This window comes from Triturus cristatus, chromosome 12, assembly GCF_964204655.1.
Source record: "Triturus cristatus chromosome 12, aTriCri1.1, whole genome shotgun sequence".
Classification (NCBI taxonomy): domain Eukaryota; kingdom Metazoa; phylum Chordata; class Amphibia; order Caudata; family Salamandridae; genus Triturus; species Triturus cristatus.
Genome location: NC_140595.1, coordinates 92,257,068 through 92,282,476, shown reverse-complemented (window position 1 = coordinate 92,282,476; position 25,409 = coordinate 92,257,068). Strand labels below are relative to the sequence as shown.

The 25,409-nt window shown below is 48.8% G+C and overlaps 1 protein-coding gene across 1 annotated transcript in view; it reads right to left on the bottom strand.

The window, feature by feature from the left end:
• TMOD4 (tropomodulin 4) overlaps positions 1–25,409 on the bottom strand; it is a 108,345-nt gene that overhangs the window by 48,766 nt on the left and 34,170 nt on the right. Inside the window, exon 4 of the mRNA XM_085639458.1 lies at positions 461–583. Coding sequence (XP_085495584.1) covers positions 461–583 — 123 coding nt within the window. The remainder of the gene's footprint in view (positions 1–460; positions 584–25,409) is intronic.

Below are 25,409 nucleotides of genomic sequence, written 5' to 3'. Positions count from 1 at the left end.
TTGATTACATTATGTGGTAAGAAAAGACATATTGTGCAGCACAGCCTGCCTCATACATTTTCACTTTTTTGTCACTTTAACACATTTTAAAATAGTCTGGGCAAAAGTATGTGTTTAACAATTAAATGCAGAAATAAGCAACTGAACGGCAACCATTTAACCTCTGTAAACTGTTTACAACTGTCCAATACACCATGTAGCCTTCTGTAAATTGTGAGAAGATTGTGGACCATGTGGCAAGCGTGATAAATCCACATTTGTGCATAAAATGCCACACAATCGCATAACACTTGCCTATGACTCAAAACATTTGAAACGTATTGGCCCAACATGGATTTCTTCTATATTGACTATGCCCCTCCTCTTGTAGGTCATCCAGTTACTCAAGCTAGCTGTCATTCAGTCCTTATCCATAATTCTTTCCCTATCCCCAATGCTCACTGTGCCTGCCCCGGAGTACCTGCGATATCGCACATCTCTGCGTCGGTGGCGTTGGCCAAGGCCTCCTCCAGCTCGGGCTCCAGGGTGATCTGCTCCTCTTTCGGGATCTCCCTCTTCGCCTGCTTCGGAATAAAGGGCTTCCCTGAAGAGAAGACAAAGAGGTCTTAATCGATGAAATCCCATAGGAGACCCAGAGAATTCAACACAATTCAAAGCTTCATGGTGATAAAGTTCTCCTCTCCCTCTCTGCAATAAAGGGTTTTCCTGAATAGGCGACATTGAGGTATCAATCCTCTAGGTAGGACACTTACAGGATTCAACACAAAACAATGCTTCAGAGTGGTAAAGTTATGTGAGATTTACTTATTGAGCATCTAAAAACCATGGTATTGTGGCTCTATGTCTACATTATGTTAATGTAACAAATCCTGACTTATTTTGGTGTTTTAGCTGGCATTACTAGATCTTCTTTCAGCCACTTGGTCTTGCCTTTCAACTTGGCTAATGCTTTTGCTGATGGCACACAGCATTAGCAATTTGAAAAATGAAAAATGAAATGGGTTTTTCCTGATTCCATTCCAATAAATTGAACACCAATAATAAATGTCATCCTGCAGCAGTAAATTCTGAAAATATAAAAAGTGTGTCAAAATGCCTTATTTAGACAATAGTGTGGCCAGCAGCAAATTGCAGCTGCCAGACCCACAAAAACAAAAATAAAATAAAAAAATAGTAAATTATAAAGAAAAACAGAACGTGATGTGAAAGGGTGTGGAGCAATGGTGTCAGGGAAGGGTGGTACAAGTGCACACCATGGACCATATGATCAAGGGGGAAAGAGAGGGGCGAGGGAGCAACAGAGGAACTGGGGGCGAGTGTTAATAAAACAAAAGTTGAGTAGCAAGGGGATAGGAGTGGCAAAGGAAAGAGCAGGTATATTTGATGGGGTGTGGGGATGTGAGGGGGAAGCAGCACATAGTAGATAGAAAATGAAAACTCATTCTTTCCCATGGAGTTCTGAAAGAAAAAGAAAAAAAAATAGTCCTCTTATGTGGATCCGTGGAAGGATACAAGTCATCCAATCAATACAATGGTGAAGAAGTTATGCTGTAGGGGAGGGCCAAACAAGAAGCTGAAGGCAATCTTTGTTTGGTAACCTTCTCTTCATTGTTTCTCTGCATTTTACCCCTGCTGTTTGTTTTGCGGTTTGTTTTTCGGTGCCGCTCCTGCTGTTTTTCCTGCTCCTTTCCCCCCCGACAGCCCCTCCCATCTCCCACGACTACTTATGGAGGCCGCAGCGAGAGCTTCAAAGGCAAGGCCGTCTGCGTCCATCCGCGCCCATCCGCGCCCAGCGCCAGGAACCCTGGCCCTGCCACCACCTGAAGATACACTGCCTCCAAGCTCCAAGCCCTCGACCCAGGACTTAGCGACAACAGCTGCTACTGCACCACTCCCCACTCGACGATCTGATCTTTTTTGTGCCTTCACTGCCTCTCCTCTTGTAACAACATAGCTCCAGCAGGCAGGGCAATCTCCACCACGCATACCTTGCCCACTCCAGACCATCTCCACTGCCTCCTGCTCAACACACGATCCCTTGTCAAGCACGCTACCAAGATCTGGGACACTATCACCTCCTTCCCCCCGATGTCATCTTCCTCACTGACACTTGGATCAACCCTGCATCCACACCCGACATTGCCTCAGCCACCCCCCACCCACGGCTACAAGATCTTACACCAAGACCGCATCAACAAGCATGGAGGTGGAACCGCCATCATCCACAAGGAGACCATTCACTGCACCACCAGCACAGACTATGTCACTACGATCACAGAACACCTCAATTTCCATCTCCGAACTGACAGCAAAACCACCATCAGAGGCACCCTCGTCTACAGACCTCCAGGATCGTGCCCCAGTTTCTGCAACGCCATTCCGATTTCATCACTCCGCTCGCCATTGACTCCGTCAACTACATCTTCCTCTGTGACCTCAATTTTCACATCAACGACCCCAACAGCACCAACACCGCCAACTTCCTCAAAAGCATGAGCAACATCGGCCTCACCCAACTGGTCACCAACCCCACGCACATCGCAGGACACACCCGGCCCCATCTGCACAGCCAGCAACGGACTCAAGTACAGCCATGTCACCAAGCTCAACTGGACCGACCAAGTCAACATCCACTTCACCATCGTGGGACCCCCTCAACACCACCGCACAGGACCTCACTCCGTAGCTAGAACAAGATCTCAGAGAGCCAATGGACTGATGCCCTCAACACCTCCTGTCCTCTCCCCACAACCAACCTAGAACAAGTAGTCAAGAAATTCTCCACCTGGATCACAGACTGCACCAACAGAGTCACCCCAGCAAACCCACGAGGTCTGTAAAGCAAACCAGCTGGTACACTACGGAACTAAGAACCACGAGGCGCACCTGCAAATGACTCGTAAGGAAATGGTGCACCAGGATGGTGCCCACAGATGGAACAATATTCAAAACAGCTCTCAGCCTATACCACAAACTCCTGCGAAAGGAAGTGTCCTGGTTTACCGCATCGAAGCAAGCTCTAACCACAGCAAGGAACTCTGCAACATCGTTGGAGAGTTCTCCAGCCCCACAGCCCCTGAAAATGTCATCACCCCTTCTCAGGAACTCTGCAACTCCCTAGCGGATTTCTTTCAGGACAAGATCTCCGCCACCTACACAAACTTCAAACCCCAACCCACCGACATACTCAACCACCTCACCTCCAAGTACAAGGAACACGGCCACCTGCTCACCATCTGGGACCAGCTCACCATGCAAGGCACCACAACCATCATGAACTCTGTCCACTCAGGAGCACCCAAGGAACCTTGCCCCCACCACATCTTAAACCTCGGAAGCAAGACTATCAGCAGCGAGCTCACTGCCATCCTCAATGCATCCATCAACACGGCCACCTTGCCCGAAGAATGGAAACGCGCAGAAGTCAAGCGCCTACTCAAGAAACCACCTGCCGACCCCAACGAACCCAAGAACTACCACCCTATCTCACTGCTGCCCTTACCTGACAAAGTCCCTGAGAAGGCCATCAACCGCCAAATCAGAGAACACCTGGAGAACAACAAATAGCTGGACACCTCCCAATCTGGATTCCACACCAACCACAGCACCGAAACCACCTCGATTGCAGCCACAGGCAACATCAGATCTCTCCTCGAACCAAGGAAAAATAGCATCACTGATCCTCCTCGACCTCTTGGCAGCATTCTACACAGTATCACACTATACCCTGATCAAAAGGCTTCATAACATCGGAATCCAAGGAGACGCCCTCAAGTGGATCGCCTCCTTCCTCACCCAGAAGAACCAAGAGAATCTGCCTTCCTCCCTTCACCTCAGAACCCAAGAACACCATCTGCTGCATCCCTTAAGGTTCATCCCTCAGCCCAACCCTGTTCAACAACTACATGACTCCCTTGGCCAACGTCGTCAGATCGCATGAACTGAGCATCAAATCCTACGCAAACGATACCCAGCTCATCCTCTCTCTAACAGAAGACCCCTACGCCACACTGACCAGTTTCCGCAGGTGCATGACGAACATTACCGACTAGATGAGAGACAACTGCGTACAACTCAACACAGACAAGACAGAAATGCTGATTCTTATGGAACAACGTCTCCCCATGGAACGATGCCTGGTTGCCTCCCGAACTAGGGCCCTCACCCACTCCAACCGACCATGCATGCAAACCCGGCATCATCCTGGACAGTAAGCTCAGCATGAAAAGGCAGATCAACGCAGTATCATCTTCCTGCTTCTTCAACCTTCGCATGCTCCTCAAAATTTTCAAGTGGCTCCCCTTCAACAACAGACGCACTGTCACACAAGCCCTGGTCACCAGCTGACTGGACTACGACAACGCACTATACATAGGAATTGCCTCACACCTCCTCAAGAGACTGCAAACAACACAGAACTCAGCGGCCAGACTCATTCTCGACCTCCCCAAACAGACCCACATCACCCCCCACCCCAAGAAGCTTCACTGGCTCCCCACTCAGAAGAGATGCCAGTTCAAGGTGTTGATCCACACCTACAAAGCCCTCCCCAACCAGGCACCAGCGTACATCAACCACAGACTGAACTTCCACCTTCCCTCCAGACACCCGGGCTCTGCCTCTCTTAGCCTCGCCCAAACCCTCACATCCACCGCAACAATGGAGGACGCTCCTTCTCCTACCTCGCTGAGAAGTCCTGGAACGACCTCCCACTTCACCTACGGACCTCATCCTCTCTGCTGGAATTCAGAAAAGGCCTCAAGACCTGGCTGTTCAACTGGACCTCCAGCAGCAGCTCCTCAAGCGCCTGGATAACCTCACAGGTGATTAGCCACGCTTTTGACTGATTGAAGGAAAGCCATCAAATAAGCAAGCAAGTAAATCGGACAAACAAACCCAACTAATGGGGGCCATAAGCCTATGTAGTGTACACAACAGGTCTTCAACAACCTGTCTGTAGGCGAGCTCTAAAAATGGGCAGTTATACACTAAGTCATTCACTCAATTACACATCTTCATTCATTCTCCCTCCCACCGCCACACCCACATTCACACACTTCGTCTAGTATTCGCATATTCTCACACACTTTTGCTTTCTACCTTCACTCACTTACGCAATGCCTCAGAGAGATATTGTATCACACTCAAGTCAAGTCAAGTCAAAAGATTTGTATAGCGCGCTACATACCCAGAGGGTCTCAAGGCGCTTGTAGAAGGGTGGGGAGTTATTTGTCGAATATCCACGTTTTGAGTTGCTTTCTGAATGCTAGGTGGTTCTGAGTAAGGCGAAGGTGAGTGGGAAGTGAGTTCCAAGTTTTAGCTGCTAGGTAGGAGAAGGATCTGCCTCCCATGGTGGTCTTGTTGATGCGAGGTACATTGGCAAGGGCTTGGTTGGAGGATCGTAGCTGGTGGGAGGGGGTGTAGAAGGATAGTCGCGTGTTGAGGCATTCGGGTCCGATTTCGTAGAGTGCTTTGTGTGCGTGGGTTAGGAGCCGGAAAGTGATCCTCTTATTGACGGGGAGCCAGTGGAGGTTTTTCAGGTGATCAGAGATGTGTTCTTTACGCTGGATGTCTAGTATGAGCCTGGCTGAGGCGTTCTGGATGCGTTGTAGTTTTTTCTGGAGTTTTGCGGTGGTGCCGGCGTAGAGGGTGTTTCCGTAGTCCAGTCAGCTCGTGACCAGAGCGTGGATGACTGTTTTTCTAGTTTCGGTAGGGATCCAGCGAAATGTTTTTTTGAGCATGCGAAGAATGTTGAAGCAAGATGAAGAAACGGCGTTGACTTGTCTGTTCATCGAGAGTGAGGAATCCAGGATGACGCCCAGATTCCGTGCGTGGTCCGTCGGGATGGGTGCTATTCCAAGGGCCTCTGGCCACCAAGAGTCGTCCCAGGCGGAGGGGGAGGTACCTAAGATGAGGACTTCTGTTTTGTCTGAGTTCAGTTTCAGACGGCTGTGCTTCATCCATTCGGCTACTTCTTTCATTCCTTCGTGTAGGTTGGTTTTGGCCGTGTTAGGGTCTCTGGTGAGTGATAGGATCAGTTGAGTGTCGTCGGCGTAGGAGATGATGTTGAGGTTGTGTTGACGTACAATGGCCGCGAGGGGGCTCATGTAAACATTGAAGAGGGTGGGACTGAGTGAGGACCCTTGAGGTACGCCGCAGATGACTTCAGTGGCCTCTGACTTGAATGGTGGGAGGCGGACTCTCTGGGTTCTTCCGGAGAGGAACGAGGTGATCCATTCCAGTGCTTTTCCTTGGATTCCGATGTTTTTGAGGCGCTTTAGAAGGGTGCTATGGCAGACTGTGTCGAAGGCTGCGGAGAGGTCGAGGAGGATGAGGGCGACTGTGTCTCCATTGTCCAGTAGAGTTCGAATGTCGTCTGTTGCTGCGATGAGGGCGGTTTCGGTGCTGTGCTTGGCTCGGAAGCCGGACTGTGAGGAGTCGAGGGATTTGTTGGTTTCGAGGAATGCGGCGAGCTGGTTGTTGACAGCTTTCTCGATGACTTTGGCCGGGAATGGAAGGAGTGAGATAGGGCGATAGTTTTTGAGTTCGGTGGGGTCAGCTGTGGGTTTCTTCAGGAGGGCGCTGAGTTCGGCATGTTTCCAGCTTTCCGGGAAGGTTGCGGAGTTGAGGGAGCAGTTGATGACGTCTCGGAGGTGCGGTGCAATAATGGAGTCTGCTTTGTTAAAGATGTGGTGAGGGCAGGGGTCTGTGGGGGATCCTGAGTGGATAGAGTTCATCAGATGGATGGTGTCCTCAGTGGAAATTGGCTTCCAGTCGTTGAGGATGTTCGGGGGGGGTGGGGGACCTGCAGGGGATTGGGAGGCTTGGACTTCTGGTTGGTTGTCGAAGCTGTTGTGGATGTCTGCAATTTTGTTGTGGAAGAATGAGGCTAGGGAGTTTCAGAGGGCTTGAGAGGGGGTGATGTCGTTGGAGTTGGCTGAGGGGTTGGTAAATTCCTTGACGATGTTGAATAGTTCCTTGCTGTTGTGGGCGTTGTTATCTAGACGGTCCTTGAAGGCTGCTTTCTTGGCAATTCGGATTAGTTGGTGGTGAATGCGGGTGGCGTTTTTGAAGGCGTCCTTGGTGCTGGTGGTTGGGTCTTTTTTCCAGGCCTTCTCGGGGGAGCGACAGAGTTTCTTGGATTTCTTAAGATCATCGTTGAACCAGGAGGCCTTCTTGCTGCCTAGTTTGATTTGTCGTTTTTTCAGTGGTGCTAGGATGTCGGCGCTGTTGGATAACCATTGGGTGAGGTTGGTGGCTGCTTGGTCTGGGTTTGAGGAGTGGACGGGGGGCTTTTGAAGAAGCGATGAGGAGATCTGGTTGATGGTGATTTTGTTCCAGTTTCTTTGCAGAATGTGTTGGGGGTGGTTGTTGGATGTGGGCTTGTTGTAGGTGAAGTGAACGCAGCTCATGCACTCAGGCCCACAGACACTGAGTTGCCTCATTCTTTTATACATTCCTTTACTCCCACTCCTTCAGACACCCCCATACTCACTAACACACTCACTCACTCATTCGCTCACACACCACACATCCTCCTTCATGCTTGTACAGCCAGCCTCATGCCCTCCCCCTTGCTTGTTCGGTCAATTACACTTTCCTGATACATCACAAACTCCTACAGCCTCCCTTTCACACACACAAACACCTGACTCCTGTTTTCACTGCCTCAATGAACTGCTTCCTCACGCGTGCACACACATTTTCAGACACCTCCCTAATAGTGGTGTAGCTAGACCTATTGCTGCCCAGGGCGATCCCTCAGTTTGCCGCCCGGTGCAGGTAAGAGAGGGAGGGTGGGGTGGCGGTTGACAGACGACTTGTTCTGGGGGGCGGTAGTCAACAGATGGCTTGGTCACCTACGCCATCCCCAAAAAGAGTGCCGCCTGGGGCGAACCGCCCCTCCTCCATCTACGCCACTGCTCCCTGACACGCTCCACAACCGGTCTCAATTTCTAACACACTTTCTCTCTCAGATTACTTCATTCTCATATTCCCTCACACTGCCTCAAAGCATACATTCTTGCCCATTTACAAACTTCTCTCCTCCACTCAGGTGACTTCTTTCTCTTCTCACACAGACACCCCTATCATGGGGTGGGGGCAGGGAAGAGGAGGGCTGTACTTGCCAATAGGTGAGACCCTCACTTATGAAGAGCCCGCAATTTCGAACACTTCATCCCACAGGTGGAACTGACACAAATATAATTTTAAATATCTCGAAATCGTTTCAAATGGTGTGTACAATTATCGAAAAATTTGAAGTGTTAGAGACGTTTTATGGCATGGACAAAGTGGGCACTTGCCCACTGACTCCCCCCCCCCCCCCCCCCCACTTACCATGGGGCCCCTGAAAATGTGAACTTTCATCCTATCACACACGTCTATGTTTCCATCTCAACCTTTAACAGACTATTCAATATTGTGTGGCATCGTGGGGCTTGAATTATCAGAAAATGGGTAAAAAAAATACAAAGTAGTTCCGAAAAGGGACCCCCAAAGTATGTCTTGCCCAGGACCCCCAAAATCCTTAAGATCATAAGATGACACTGAGAAGTGTGCGTAATTATTAAAAAAAATGCACAGAATTCTTTGACAAGCGTGCACTTTTTTTGTTAAAGACAGTGTACACAATTCCCAAGTGAATACAAGAACCAGCCCGTGTCCTGTGGAGTGTTTTGGTGATAAACCTCTGTGTGGGTCGGAGTGTGGGGGGAGGGTGGGGTTAATGATAGGTTTTTAAATCCAACTGCTGCAAAAACAGAGGAGTGTCTCCTGCGAGCTTTCTTTAGCCGGGCGTGGGGGCTGCTGACAGAGCCCACCTGTTCCATCGATCGAGGAGCGCCTGGTCGCCGACAGTGGGGGGGGGGCGCCAACCGGAGGGGGGCTCTGCTTGGCAACGGGGCGGGGAAATAGGCCTGGAGTTCAATGATCTGTCAGGGAACGAACGGGATGTCAAAATGGCTGCCCTGCCTATGTGTAAGGGGAAGAGCAGAATGAAGCGCCCAAGAAATCCAATCTGTTTGTGGATGGACAGACTGTATGAGCCTGGGGAGCACATCTGCCTAGAAATGCTAAATGGATCTGGAAATCACATCTGCCTAGACAGACTAAATGGGCCAGGGGACCACATCTGTTTGGAAAGAGTGAATGGGCCTGGGGACCACATCTGTTTGGAAAGAGTGAATGGGCCTGGGGACCACATCTGACTGAAGGCGGGATGGGCCTGGGGTCCACATCTGCATAGACAGGCTGAATGGGCCTGGGGGCCACATCTGTTTGGAAAGAGTGAATGGGCCTGGGGACCACATCTGTTTGGAAAGAGTGAATGGGCCTGTGGACCACATCTGACTGAAGGCGGGATGGGCCTGGGGTCTACATCTGCATAGACAGGCTGAATGGGCCTGGGGGCCACATCTGTTTTGAAAGAGTGAATGGGCCTGGGGACCACATCTGTTTGGAAAGAGTGAATGGGCCTGTGGACCACATCTGATCTGACTGAAGGCGGAATGGGTCTGGGGTTCACATCTGCATAGGCAGGCGGAATGGGCCTGGGGTCCACATTTGCATAGACAGGCTGAATGGGCCTGGGGGCCACATCTGTTTGGAAAGAGTGAATGAGCCTGGGGACTACATCTGTTTGGAAAGACGGAATGGGCCGGAGAAACATACCTGCTTGAGCACTGCACACTGTGTGGGCAGTAGTACTATTTACCGTGAGGAAATGGGCAAAGTGGGTCAGCCTGTGGGCCCTTATCTGGAGGAAGATTTGAAAGCGTACAACTGCCTGAGGCTCGTGATAGTAAGGCAGTGGACAGACCTGTCGGGCATAAATTCAATGCACATAACATATTGGATCATAGCTACACAGAAATGGGCAGTTGAGAGGGGGCATGGCTGTAATCTGTAATACATGGGGTGTGGTGTCATAGCTAGAAGGAAATGGGCAGACGAAATGGCCGTAGGGGTCCTTGTCAACACTGTAAGGGGCAGAAGTAGGTTTGTGTATCCACGGAAAGGGCAGACCTAATGGGTGTGGCGTCCTCATCTTAAGTGAAAGAGAGTGGATGACAAGGGTCCCTTCCTGCAGAGGAATAGTCAGACTGGATGGGACATGCTTCCTTATCCGCGGTAAAATGGGTATATTGGAGAGGCCTAAAAGTCCTTGACCGGAAGTGCATTGGGCAGGAAGCTTGTGGAGCAAAAGTAGGCAGAAAATGGTTGAATGCATGGGCGGAGTGATCTTTCTGCAGAAACAAGTGAGAAGGGGTTGAATGGGTGGGACGTGGAGACCTTTCTGCAGAAACAGGTGAGAAGGACCTCCACGCGCTCCTGTTCTGACCGCAATTAATTGACTTTAAACCTGGATCTCTGCCCAGTGAGTTTCCACATTTATTCTACAGGCACCGCCTAGGGCCCCTATAGGACCTCGCACGAACCCGCACGTGGCTGTGCTCAGCCCGTGGCCGTGAAGACACGTCCCTCGAACGGACGGTGCACGACGCATGACTTCTCACCGAGCCGAATGCGGGTCTCTGCCTCTTTACACCCGGCTATAAATACCCTCACACCTTCTGCGCGCGCGGCGGCGGCACGGGCTCGGTGACGCGACCCAGAATAGAGCGCTAAAGATCACCTCAAAGGTTAGGCTGTGAAGAGGTTGGGTGACGCGGCAGGGCACAAACAGGCCCAGGTGCTTGCAGGAGGCTTTTATGTCCCCACAGCCAAATACTCTTGCTTTTTAATTTTTGGTTCTCATTAAACAGGGTTCTCTGAAGCCCTGCGGCTGCTCCAGAGCAGAGGCAGAGAATGTTTTAATTAGCAATTAAGAAGTCAAGGGTGCAAATTAGTTATATTTTAGGGGCCATTTCTTCTGAACTGAGATAACAAAATTAGCATCTCAGAGAGCAAGCAAAATCGGTGTGTTTTCTTTCTGAAATAGGTAGACGAGTGTCGTGCTATATTCCGATTAGATGTATTTGTTAGTTTCTAGATGTAAGAAATAAATGAAGGTACCAGATTTGGGACCTGTGATGAACTGTGAGGTCATCACAGTGTACAAAACTGCTTCAGCACCGACATAACAGCCTGCTTATCACGCCTGCCTCTAACGTGCCTGTTTAGCTCCCAAGCACGCCTGGCAAAATCCGACTGTTCCGCGCCCTACAATAACAGCTGACGGACAGGATTAATTCGAGACATGACAGGGGCCTGACAGCCACCAGGGAGGGGTGGTACAATGTATCTGGTGCAACACCCGGAACAGTTTTTCAACGACTCTTTAAGTAAGCCCAATGTCTGACTTTTCTTCTGCTCTTACACTTTGTAGAATTCTGGTCCCCCCTGTCTCTTTGCTTCTGCCTTCTGTTTTTTGACTGTATTCTGGACTTTGTCTTTGCTGGTTTTATGACTCTGGGCACTTTACCACTGCTGTCCGGTGCTGATGTGCAAGAGCTCCCTATGTAAAAGGTACCTGGTTTGTCCGTGATTGGCATATTTAATTTACTTAAAGTCCCTAGTAAAGTGCACTATGCGTGCCCAGGGCCTGTAAATTAAATGCTACTAGTGGGCCTGCAGCACGGATTGTGCCAACCATATTAGTTGCCCTGTGAACGTGTCTCAGGCCTGCGACTGCAGAGTCGGTGTGTGCTGTTTTAAACTTCTGTTTCGACAAGGCAAGTGCACCAACTTGCCAGGCCCAAAACTTCCCTTTTATTACATGTAAATCACTCCTTAGGTGGGCTCAAGGCAGCCCCATGGGCAGGGTGCAGTGCATTTAAAAGGTAGGACATGTACCGGTGTGTTTTACATCGGGGCTGGGCGGAGCCCGCGGAGTTGCACTCTGCAGAATTCTGCGGAGTCACCAAAAAACTCTGCTGAATTCCGCTGAGTTCTGCCCTTGGGCAGAGTATACTATGCCGCTCGGCCAGTGTCACAGGAACAGCCAAGGTAGGCTGACCCAGCATTGTGAAGTAAATGGTAATACCCTGATGTGGCGTCAGTTAGACCTTACAGAATACTTAAAGCAGTTCCCCTCCAGCACGGTTTTGTTTCATTAAAACATTACGTGCCAGGCCAGTGCCCTGTTAGGGCAAGGCTGAAGGCGAAATATGTGGGCTTCGTGCCAGCTGCATCAGAGCTATGAGGGCAAGGCACCTGTTCACATGGGTTGGTGAAGTACACATGTTTTGGCTGCACTTTTTATTTTTTTAATAGTCACGTTTATTGATTGTTAAAACAAACCACAAATTTACATTGGCCGCAAAATCAAGCACAGTGTCTGGATAGTGTACAGCGGCAAGGAAGATGACAGAGACTTGTAAATCATTCATAAAAATAGAGTCTTGCGTGAGGTTATCACGATACACATGAACACACACACCGCTCAGGAAAATAGATTGAACCATTTACCCCAAATCTTTCCGAATAGTTCAGGGCAGCCCCAGGATTCAAAGAGGGGTTCCTCTTGAGTTCTGCACCAATCTACACCCCGTCTCCACAGGTAGGGGACTTGGCCTGAGAACAGAGTGCCGCAATGTCATGTTTCGCCACCGCTGTCCCAAGGAAGTACTTGTCGGCCCGAGAGCTATCCAAGCCATCAAAAACACCTAGAATCAGACGTAATGGGTCGTGGGGAACCGTCCATCCCAGGGTCTGTGTAAGTTCCAGTTCCACACCCGACCAGAATGGTGCAAAGACAGGGCATTGCCAGATCATGTGGTAAAAGTCAGTTGACTGTACTTTTAAGCAGTTTCCACTCTCCCTAGGGCTCACCTGACATCTCAGTATGGGCTCAGCCACTATCTCGAATTCTCAATGCCGTAACCAACAGGAGCCATGGCCATACCATCTTGGTAAAGCTCTCACCCCTTACTCGTTCTTTCAATCTGCGTCCGCCCACAACAATGCAGATAGGACACAGGCACACAAGCAAAGCTTTCCTATTGGCTAGGTGTGTGTGTGTCATCCGTCTTACTCACCAGCTTCAACCATCTACTCTCATGGACTCTGATTTGTTTTTTGTTTTCAGGTGCTAGGAGCGAATTGGTCTGAGTCAGCTCTTACAGAGCCAATAACATTCAATACTCCTCTTCGTTAGGGATAGGAGGAGAGTTTGAAGTTTCCATTGTACTTTGAGCCAATCAGTAGTAGCCGGTTCACATAACCATCCCACAATGAATCAGGGGCCAGGCCCTTCTCACACGCAGCCACTCTGTGAGTGACCAGAGCGGAGTGGCACATAACTAACAGCAGTGCAGCTGCGGCCTAAGGGTGGCAGGCCAGTCTGCAACTTAATATAAATACATATGGATTTTATGTGCACTATAACTATTGATTAAGCAAATCAAACTTGCGGCCGTTCAATAGTGACTCTCTGGTCCCTCCTGCCCCACTGCATGAGCAGTGCATGCATGCCTATCAGCAGATGGAACTAACTCTTCACCACCCTGAAATAAACAACCGCCAAATCTCGTGCCAGACTGGATGAGCGAAAGCGACTGCAACACGTTCCAACTTTGCAACGTTACTAAAGGCTACATGTATTTCCAGTCAGTTGCGTTAGGTGTAACGGAAAAGAACATCAGAAATCTATAGGTCCTGTTTGATTGAACGGCCTTCTTCATTCCAGAAGTGAACGTCGTGCTGGTGCGCACGCACGCATTCTCTTTAAATGCTGACTTTAATAGGACTGAACGGCAGGCGGCAGCGCACTGGTAAACGCCGCTTCTCTGTAGGACGGCAGAACTTTTTTGCCGAACTCCACGCTCGAAGCAAAGCGGAGGGCAGAATAGCAAAACTCTGCAATCTCTGGCAGCAGAGCGGAGTCCAACGCCCACCCCTATTTTACATGCCCTAATAGTAAAATACTGCTAAATTCGTAATTCACTATTTATTGCAAGGCCAATCTCTCCAATAGGGTTACACGGAGATTGCCTTAAAATATCTTTTCAGTGTAATTTCCCATCAGGAGCAGATAGAGATATCGAATTTGGGGTCTCTGAACTCACAATTTAAAATGCATCTTTTTATGAGTTGGTGTTTAAATTGCATGTTTGAATATGACACTTTCAGAAAGTGAGCATTTTCCTGCTCAATAAATCTGTGCCTCTGCCTGTCAGTGGAATCCACGTCTGGGTTGGATGACAGTTGGGCTTTTGTTCATTCACTCTAGACAGACACAGAAAGGGTGCTGAGGAGTGCCTTGCATATCCTGATGGCCCATCACAAGGCTGATGGGCTTTACTGAGCTAGAGTGGTGGGCGGAGTTATCAGCGACACCTGAATAGGGCTGTGCCTGTCCTCACACAAAGCTGTCTCACCCCCTGTAGTATTGCGGGAGCCAGGGCAGGGAAAGGCAGGGTCTTGTGCACTACAAAGACTTACCTTTGAAGTTTGCCAACTTCAAAGGCAGAAACTGGTATAAGTACTGGAGCTGTGACACCATAACTTCAGAACACTGCTGGACTGAGGACATTCTACCAGAAAGAAGAGTTGGAGAAACTGTCAGGAGGGCCTGCTACTTTGCTGTTTGATTTGCTGTGTTGGCCTGCTGCTTCTGTCCTGGGAGTAAAAGGACTGGACTTTGCTTTCTATACCCTCCTTTCCAAGGTTCGCCAAGGGCTTGAGTTGAGATTGCCTCCTGTTAAGAAGTCTCGGGCGATCAAAGACTCCACCTGTCAGCGCCTGAGCTCTTCTGCTGAGAGTCCTGACTTGCCAAGTGGTGCCAAATCCAGTTCCTGGGCCCTTGGAAGTAGAATCTGGTGATCTAAGAAGAAAATCCACGCAGACTCCCAGCAGCTGTTTTATAAACACACAGCGTCCCAAGATCAACACATGGACGCAGCCTGTTCCAAAGTGTGCTTCACGTTCAGCACATTGCCCACGGCTTCACAAAAGGCCCCAGCTTGCCATCGCAGTGCATCAGAAAAATCGTCGCAGCTTGACTGCTGAGCCCTGTGTCACCGACATCCGTGGCACCAGCTCCGACCAGCCCCTATTTGCGGCTGAGAAAATGACACAGCGCCTGTTTCACTACTGCATCGAAACAGCTGGTCCGGATTTTCGATGCATCGTCCATAGGCACCGATTCTTCATCGACACCACACTGCAGTAAGGAACCGAGGCTGCCTACCAGCAAGGATTCTACGCATCACCTTCCCTGTCAGAAAGGAACCGACGCATCACCTCCCCTGCTTAGCAGTAAGGAATCGACGCATCACCTCCTCTGACAGTAAGAAAACGACGCATCACCTCTTCTGCCAGTAATGAATCGATACATCACCTCCTCTGTGTAGTAAGGTACTGAAGTATCTCGGTGTTTTCTGGCGCCTCACCTCCCATGTAGCCTGCGTCGTCGTTTTCGACGCATCTAAGGTGCTTTGTCGTAAAACACCCGCATCTACTGATTTCTATGGATTAAGACTTATTGAACCTTTTAAAATTGATATCTTGACTTGAGTATGTTGGGTGGGTGTCGTTTTGGTTTTGTTTTACTCAGATAAATATTAACTATTTTTCTAAACTGGGGTGGAGTCCTTTTGTAGTGTTTTCACTGTGTTACTGTGTGTGTTTACGTCACACATTGCCTCTGGGATAAACCTGACTGCTCTGTGCCAAGCAACCAAGGGAGGCGAGCAGGGGTTATCTTAGCCGTGTAACTTATTTACCCTGACTAGAGGGAGGGTCCCTACTTGGACAGGTGTGCATACCGATTGCCAACTAGATACCCCATTTCTAACAGACATCAAAATACCGTACCCTTTCAGCACTTCATAGGGGAGTTGGGACAACGCAAACAATGCTTATAGGGGACTGCTTTGCCATATCTGGTATCACCCGCTGTAATTAGGGCATAGTGAGATGTGCACAGGAGACCAGATGGCAGACTTGCAGATTTCCACTGAAGGAATGAATGTGAAAAGCGGATGTTGCTTAAACCACAAGAGAATTAACCTTATTTTGTAGCCATTCACTATTATAAATAAGGCAAATAAAATGCAGTGTAAAATTATTTTGGAGGGTATTTTAGCTGAAAGAATTGCCTTTACTCCCGAAGGCCTAATTTTTTAGACCACGTGGTAAATATGCAACAAAAGTCCCAGGATAATGGGGCACTGAGAAGTGCAACAGAAGGAAAACTCAATAGGGCAGATGAAAATTGATACAAAAAATAGGGATTAACTGGAGTTTTGCACTATGGCCGACATCTTAAGTGTTATTTATTTTTACATTTTAAAGTGCTCGTGATTGCCGACAGGCATTCAGCGCTCGCAAGATTGATTGTACAATAAGAACTCAACACAATCAGCCTTGAAAAAAATGCACGTTTTTGGCTGGTTTCTAAATCCAGAAAATAATGGTTTCAGATCAAAGGTGAAGCAGAGGTTTATTCCAGTTTTTGGCTGTCATGTAAGGAAAGGAGCAAACACCCAGCCCACCTTGGTTATGGTTGGGACCTGACGGTAGTAGGCCAACGCCAAACACAGCGCACTGGCATGACAGTAGTGGTGCAATAGCTAGAACAGAACAGGGATATAATCATTAAGAGCCCTGAAACAAAATTCACAGGGTCTTATAGAATTCATACCTCACAGGCAGCTAATGTAAAGTCTTGAGATGATGCAACAATGCCGGGGAGACTTAAAAGTAGTCGTGCAGCACTAGTTAGAATAATTTGGAGACCCAGCTTCTGTTTGATGGAAGACCCCAACTGAGAGTGTTTTAGTATTCCAACCACTCTGCAATTATGGCTTGGAAAAATTGAATGATGAGCCACCCAATATCAAAACATAGGTTTCATCTCAGCTCAGCCTCAGGACAGCCTGTGTGCAACAGCTTTTAATTTTGTGCAAAATCCAGTGGCGTGCACAGACCCGGGCCATCCAATCTAAGGATGATCTGGATGTAATTCGTGCAGCGCAGCATATACAAGATCGTTTGTATTTCCTGATCAAGGCTGCCAACAGTTCTAAATTTGTAGAAGAATAAATGGCAGTACCCCAAGTTTTGCTCAGAAGACCGCAGCTGGTGCTATCAAATGTTAGGGTGCCTTATACCAATGCTGCGTAGTCTTGATTCCACCTCATGTCTCTTTCATCCATCACCATACAATCCCTGCCACTACGCTCACTTTCTCATGTTTTTTATTCACCCTTGATTTCTTTGTCACAGTTTTTCCATCTTTCTCTCCTTCCTTCTTGCACACTTTTGGTGTTTTTCTCCATCTTGAAATAAGTGCACGTCCTCAAAATGAGTGCCAGTGGCCCCCTCTCGCAACCGCCAGCTCAAATTAAGCACTGGCTGCCAACGGAGCAACATACAAATTAAATAGGGTTGGGCAGAGGGCGGATCTCGTTGGAAGACTGTGAAGCAGTACGTCTAAAGAGTGACTGTGAGAAACCAGTAAGACTGTTTAACTGTGTATTTTAACACTTGGTCTTTTACAGCAATCTCTGCAAGTTTAGTAAATGAGGTATTATGGCGCACTGCGTTAAAGGCAACAGATAAATCCAATAAAAAATCCAGTTAGGAGGTTAATAATTCAAACAACCCATCTGGTTAAGGATTTTCAGCTTGCTGCAAAAAAAATTGACATTTATTATTTTCAGATATCCTGGAAATATTACCAGAAAGTCCCAAGAGTAAGTATTTTACTCAATTATACCTTAGGCAAACAACAAAGTAGGAGATAGATGTATTGCATAACCTAACACTTGACAAAGAACCAAAGTGTACTTACGGGAATGTCGCTATTACAATGTCATAAGGTGGCAGGAACTCACTGAGACTTGGTGGAATCAGAAGAATGTTTACTACATATACAGGAAATATATATTAAAAATATATTGAAATACAAATGAAATGTATATTACACAGTGGTATTCGCCACCGTGTCGTTGTGGATAGGTCAGAGTTTCCACAGGTAGAGTATTTTTTGCTTCATTATTAACGTTGGCACCGATTAACGAATCTGCACAGAACTTTCCCAAAAAAGTTCACTAAACCCTCAAATGCTGGCCACAAAAAAGGGGGGTCCCAAAATGTTGATTTTTCATGCTAATTTCCATAGGAAGCTCTGCTCTGTGATACACAAAAACAGCTGACTAGAATTAAACCAAATATGGCAAACCGTTTGAGCTTTACTCGGGAAACAGTCATTACAACGTGGCTGTTTCCCCGCATGTTGTTACAACGCATGCGATGTAACAACGTGTAGCCATTACTACGCATGCCATTACATGGCATGCGCTTTTACAACGCATGCGATGTAATGGCGATCGTTGTGAGGAAACTGAGGCTCTTCTGTTTCCTCACAATGCAGGAACCAGGAGAGTGGAACCATGAGGAGAGAGAGGTAAGGGGGATTGGCCAGGGGTGGGGGTTACTTTTTTATGGTTTAGGGTATTGTCGAGGTAGTGTTGTGGTGTTTGTGTAGGGTAGTGTTTTAGGGTTTAGGGTAGTGTTGTGGTGTTTGTGTAGTGTTGGGTAATGTTTTAGGGTTTAGGGTAGTGTCCGGGGGTCGTGCAGGGTAGTTCTTGAGTGTAGGGACCGGACTGGGGGGAGGGGGAGGGGGAGGGTCGTGCTTGGGGGTAGTGCTTTAGGGTAGTGTTGTGGTGTTTGTGTAGTGTAGGGTAGTGGTTTAAGTTTTAGGGTAGTGTCGGGGGGTCGTGCAAGGTAGTATTTGAGTGTAGGGAATGGACTGGGGTAAGGGGGAGGGTCGTGCTGGGGGTAGTGTTTTAGGGTTTAGGGTAGTGTTGTGGTGTTTGTGTAGTGTTGGGTAATGTTTTAGGGTTTAGGGTAGTGTCCTGGAGTCGTGCTGGGTAGTGTAAATGTAGGGAGACGACAGGGGGTCGGGGTAGGGTCGTGCAGGGGTACTACATTAGGGTTTAGGGTAGAGCAGGGTAGAGTCACTTACCTTTTAAACTTTGACCATGAGTATACCTTTACCACGCATGCCTTTGCATTGTAATGGCACACATGGTAAAGGCATAGTCGTGGTAAAAGTTTGCAATGTAATGGCATGTCGTTGTCATTGACATCGCGTAGTAATACCCGCATTGTAATGGAACGCGTGGTATTGGTAGGCGATGTAATGAGACATATACCTTTACATAGAAAACTTGCTTTTTGAAATTTGGTGTAAATTAATACATTTTAATCAAAAAGAAGGAACCGGGAGCTTTTGGTGAGGTCCTGCACAATGCTCCTGGAAGGTATGTAAATCAAAAGAGTGTGCAGTTCCTAACAGTTGTTGGAGTCAACAGGTCTCTTATGGATTGCCCTCACACACCCAGAAGGATGTCATGCTTCATCATTGGGCTGTGCTCCTCGTCGGGCCGGCGCTGCAATGCCCGACGGGCTCCCGCGAAGGGGCTCTTTGCCGGAGATCTTTTAAGAGACAGCTGTTTAGTGCGTGAGGGTGAGTGGTCGAGGTAGTGCGTAAGTGTGAGTAGTGGATTAAAATAGGTTTAGTACTGCCCTGGAGGGAACTAATTTTATTCGTGGAGTATACTAACCTAGATAAAATATGTAAGCCCTGTTTAGAATATCAATGATCCCACAGGGTCTAGTATGTGTGTGCGGTCGACATGTTTTTTGCCCTCTGCCCCTAACGGGTCAATCGGCAATTCTTCAGGACGAGTGTTTACAGAAGTCAATACTCCTAAACTTTAACACTACCGCAAGGCCGGCGCCGAGTACCGTGATTGTCACCAGGGTTGTTTTGAGAAGATCCAGGGTGGAAGACCCAGATAGTTGAGACCCCGGTGATGGGGTCGCAGGCGGACGGGGTAGCCGTGCGAGCACTACGTTGCTCACTATGAGGGGCGGGCGCGCTCCTACCCTTGCCCAGGCTCCCGTGTGGGATCATTGATATTCTAAACAGGGCTTACACATTTTATTTAGGTTAGTACACCGCATAAATAAAATGAGTTCCCTCCAGGGCAGTACTAAGCCTATTTTAATCCACTACTCACACTTACACACTACTTCGACCACTCGCCCTCATGCACCAAACGGCTGTCTCTTAAAAGATTTCCGGCAAAGAGCCCCTTCGCGGGAGCCCATTGGGCATAGCTGCGCCGGCCTGACGAGGAGCACAGCCCAATGATGAAGCATGACATCCTTCTGGGTGTGTGAGGGCAATCCATAAGAGACCTGTTCACTCCCACCACTGTTAGAAACTGCACACTCTTGATTTGTAAATTCATTCAGCCATTTTCAAGAAAATAGAGTTTAAAGAGAGGCTTGGGTTGGGCATAAAGAGGTGAACGCTTAGAAAAATTAGGTATATTAGGGTGGGAGGTCTTGCAGGAGTCCCAGAGTACCAAATAATAGGAGCTTCTGATTGGCCAAGGGACCATTTTCTCCTCAGCAATTTCAATACTACAGTACTGTCCCCGGTACCGTGGTAATGAGAAATCTGATTGGTTGGGTACAGCTAAGAAGAAATTGTTGTGGCCGCCATTATAGGGCTCGGGGTCTCAGTACTTGGGTCCTTAAAAAGGTTTCTTTTAAAAGAATCTATGGGTGCAGGGTAGGGATATTCTGACCCCAAAGACTTGTGGGAGGGACCTAGAGGAATCTCCAAGGGATTAAAATAAAAAATAAAAACATTCCAGGCCATGGGTACTGCAGTACTCTCGTAGGAACCAACGGGCCCTCCTGTGAGGTACCACAGTAGTCCAACGGGAGCTGCTGCTGGAGCTTCCACCCCACGCCACAGCAGTACCGTCTATGCTTCCCAGAGGAAGGCTGCAGGGTATTGTCGTGCAGTGGTATTGAAGCTTGTGTGGTGAGCAATGTTCCCTCTAATTTCTTTTCCTCTGTGTGCAGCAGAGTAAGGTCTCTGTGCACTGCAGACAAGTGTATGTGCGCCAAGAACCCGACGGTGCGTGTAGACCAAAGCTTTAAGTGGAATGAAAAAACTAGGGGGTCTCTCAAAGGGGCGTGACCAATGCAATTAAGGGCGTGGCTTAAAAGCAATTTACGCTAAAAACTGTGCTTAGCATAGTGTGCCACCCGACTGATATTTTGTTTCTTCTGTCATTGAGAAATCTGAACTAATCTTTCGTAGCGGCCTGAAAACGTGGCTATACAAACTCTAGTCCGGTATCTTCTCACTCCTGCTGATGTGCTTTTAGCGCAGGGACACACCTTTTGGGGTAGCCAGGTGCTCTACAAATGAACTATTACTATTAATATTATTATTGCATCCAGATATGTAATACAAGTAACATTACACCTATAAGAAGCCAGGACTATTGGCTTTGTCAATGGTTGTTTGTTGCATAAAGTTGAATAGAATATTGAAAATGCTTCCGTTCTTGTGATAGAGGGTAATTAAATCCAAATGGTCGCACACTGCTGACCTACCTGCGTGTTACCCCAAAGAACTGTGGTCCCTGTAGTCAGCGTCGGCGGATACACCTATGCTCGTGTCGTGAGTGCAAGTGTGAATAGCGTTAGCCATCCCTGGACACGTGTTTCGAGGTAGTTGCCTCTCGTCAGCAGGGAGTAGGAAAGAGTGTAGGGTTGCAGTGTAAGCTGCTAAAATCATTATCAGGTAAAGTACCTCTCGTAGCAACGCAGGTGCGTAACCTGAGTCCGTCGACTCCCCGGCTCAGAGTGTGCGACCATTTTGTTTAGTTATTTAGTGGCTCCCTGAGCCCCGACAGCCGACGGGCTGTAGGTTACGCACCTGCGTCGCTACGAGAGGTACCAGACCTGATATGATTTTAGCAGCCTACACATGCAACCCCACACTCTTCCTACTCCCTGCTGACGAGCGGCAACTACCGCGAAACACGTGTCCAGGGATGGCTAACGCTACTCTGACTTGCACGCACCACTGAGCATAGGCGTACCCGCCGACGCTGACTACAGGGACCACAGTTCTTCGGGGTAACACGCTAGTGGGTGGAGCAGTGTGCGACCATTTTGTTTAGTTATTTAGTGGCTCCCTGAGCCCCGACAGCCGACGGGCTGTAGGTTACGCACCTGCGTCGCTACGAGAGGTACCAGACCTGATATGATTTTAGCAGCCTACACATGCAACCCCACACTCTTCCTACTCCCTGCTGACGAGCGGCAACTACCGCGAAACACGTGTCCAGGGATGGCTAACGCTACTCTGACTTGCACGCACCACTGAGCATAGGCGTACCCGCCGACGCTGACTACAGGGACCACAGTTCTTCGGGGTAACACGCTAGTGGGTGGAGCAGTGTGCGACCATTTTGTTTAGTTATTTAGTGGCTCCCTGAGCCCCGACAGCCGACGGGCTGTAGGTTACGCACCTGCGTCGCTACGAGAGGTACCAGACCTGATATGATTTTAGCAGCCTACACATGCAACCCCACACTCTTCCTACTCCCTGCTGACGAGCGGCAACTACCGCGAAACACGTGTCCAGGGATGGCTAACGCTACTCTGACTTGCACGCACCACTGAGCATAGGCGTACCCGCCGACGCTGACTACAGGGACCACAGTTCTTCGGGGTAACACGCTAGTGGGTGGAGCAGTGTGCGACCATTTTGTTTAGTTATTTAGTGGCTCCCTGAGCCCCGACAGCCGACGGGCTGTAGGTTACGCACCTGCGTCGCTACGAGAGGTACCAGACCTGATATGATTTTAGCAGCCTACACATGCAACCCCACACTCTTCCTACTCCCTGCTGACGAGCGGCAACTACCGCGAAACACGTGTCCAGGGATGGCTAACGCTACTCTGACTTGCACGCACCACTGAGCATAGGCGTACCCGCCGACGCTGACTACAGGGACCACAGTTCTTCGGGGTAACACGCTAGTGGGTGGAGCAATGTGCGACCATTTTGTTTAGTTATTTAGTGGCTCCCTGAGCCCCGACAGCCGACGGGCTGTAGGTTACGCACCTGCGTCGCTACGAGAGGTACCAGACCTGATATGATTTTAGCAGCCTACACATGCAACCCCACACTCTTCCTACTCCCTGCTGACGAGCGGCAACTACCGCGAAACACGTGTCCAGGGATGGCTAACGCTACTCTGACTTGCACGCACCACTGAGCATAGGCGTACCCGCCGACGCTGACTACAGGGACCACAGTTCTTCGGGGTAACACGCTAGTGGGTGGAGCAGTGTGCGACCATTTTGTTTAGTTATTTAGTGGCTCCCTGAGCCCCGACAGCCGACGGGCTGTAGGTTACGCACCTGCGTCGCTACGAGAGGTACCAGACCGGATATGATTTTAGCAGCCTACACATGCAACCCCACACTCTTCCTACTCCCTGCTGACGAGCGGCAACTACCGCGAAACACGTGTCCAGGGATGGCTAACGCTACTCTGACTTGCACGCACCACTGAGCATAGGCGTACCCGCCGACGCTGACTACAGGGACCACAGTTCTTCGGGGTAACACGCTAGTGGGTGGAGCAGTGTGCGACCATTTTGTTTAGTTATTTAGTGGCTCCCTGAGCCCCGACAGCCGACGGGCTGTAGGTTACGCACCTGCGTCGCTACGAGAGGTACCAGACCTGATATGATTTTAGCAGCCTACACATGCAACCCCACACTCTTCCTACTCCCTGCTGACGAGCGGCAACTACCGCGAAAAACGTGTCCAGGGATGGCTAACGCTACTCTGACTTGCACGCACCACTGAGCATAGGCGTACCCGCCGACGCTGACTACAGGGACCACAGTTCTTCGGGGTAACACGCTAGTGGGTGGAGCAGTGTGCGACCATTTTGTTTACTTGTGATAGAGGGGTTGGCTTAATGCTCGAGTTGCCGACTTAGGAGATGGGTTTTGAGTCTCGGGTCAGCTTAACATCCTGTGATTCTCAACAAATCAATTAATCGCCCCATGCACACCCAAAACACAAAATATATTAATAAATAATGTAAAGCGCTCCAATACGTTTGGGTTGAGTTCGCACTATATAAAACTTACTGCATTTATTTTCTAAATGCGGGGCTGATCGTTTGCCTTTTGAAATAATTTATGTTAAATACAGCCCACGACGGACGCTGTAATTAACATCAATTCTTTCAAACCCCCACAATCAGCCCAGCAGCCGTGCTGCATTAAGAAAAGAAATGCAGCAAGTCTACAAACACAACATGTACTTTCAGGATCACCTGATAGCACACGTTGTGCTTTTTAAACTTGATGCATTTATTTTCTAACAGCGCGGATGCGGGGTTGATTGGGGGCCTTTTGAAAGTATTTATGTTAATCACAGTGACCGTCAAGGGCTGCATTTAACATAAATACTTTCAAAAGCCAAACAATCAGCCCCACAGCTGCACTCTATTTAGAAAGGAAATGCAGCAAGTTTAAAAGCACGAACGTGTGCTTTCAGATGATTCTGAAAGCACACCTTGTGTTTGTAGACTTGCTGCATTCCTTTTCTAAATAGAGCACGGCTGTGAGGCTGATTATTTGCCTTTTGAAAGTATTCATGTTAAATGCAGCCCTTGATGGGCGCTGTGATGAACATAAATACTTTCAAAAGGCCCACGATCAGCCCCGGAGCTGCGCTCGAGTTAGAAAAAAAGGCAGCAAGTGCAGGAGCATTTTCTTCCTTTTGGAGCACAAACGTTCTCCTGGGATGTGCTGTGTGCGCACTTCACACACAGCACTGCGCACACCTTACAGGGTACAGTGGTGGTGAGTATCAGGGTATAACTGTACCTGAAAAAATGAATAAACAAGCATTGGCATAGCCAATAGGTCTCGCCTTTGGGACCTTATAAGTGTTTAGCAATGCAACAGTTGCATAACTAAATACTTATAAGGTCCCAAAAGCGAGACCTATTGGCTATGCAAAGTGAAAGTGATCGCGAGCACATCAAACATCAAAGCGGGCCGTGCGGCCGCGAAACCGAAAGTAATCACTGTAAAGCGCGGCGCGTGCGCCCGCGCACATGCACTGTAGCTCTAGGCTGGCCTGGTAGCACTTTTTGGAGCCCTCTCAATAAGTCTCGCCAGACCAGTGCATGCGCTGGGTCAGGCGAGACCTAAAAAGGAGCCTAGTTGAGGGATGGGAGAGCAGCTAAGGACATGCACAGTAGCGGTTGGGCATTGCTGGGTAGTTTGGTGCAGAGCCTTGCCAGAAGATAGGCCCTACGGCCAACCGCACTGCTATGCACAGCCGAAGGCTATGTACATTAGGGGAAGTTGGTCGGGATTGGGTGTAAGGCCTTGGAACAACACCACCTCCGCAGCCAAACCGCCAATCTGTGCAGATGAAGGCTGTGCACAGCGGAGGCGTTTGCCCAACCCATGGGCGATTTGAGCATAGGGCCTGGAAGGATGCCATGTGCAGCGGGGGCATTTGTTGAAAGTTACCCTTGGAATTTGGATGTATGAATAGTTTGATTTTTATCAAATAGCCCCAAAAATTAACTAAAAAACAAAG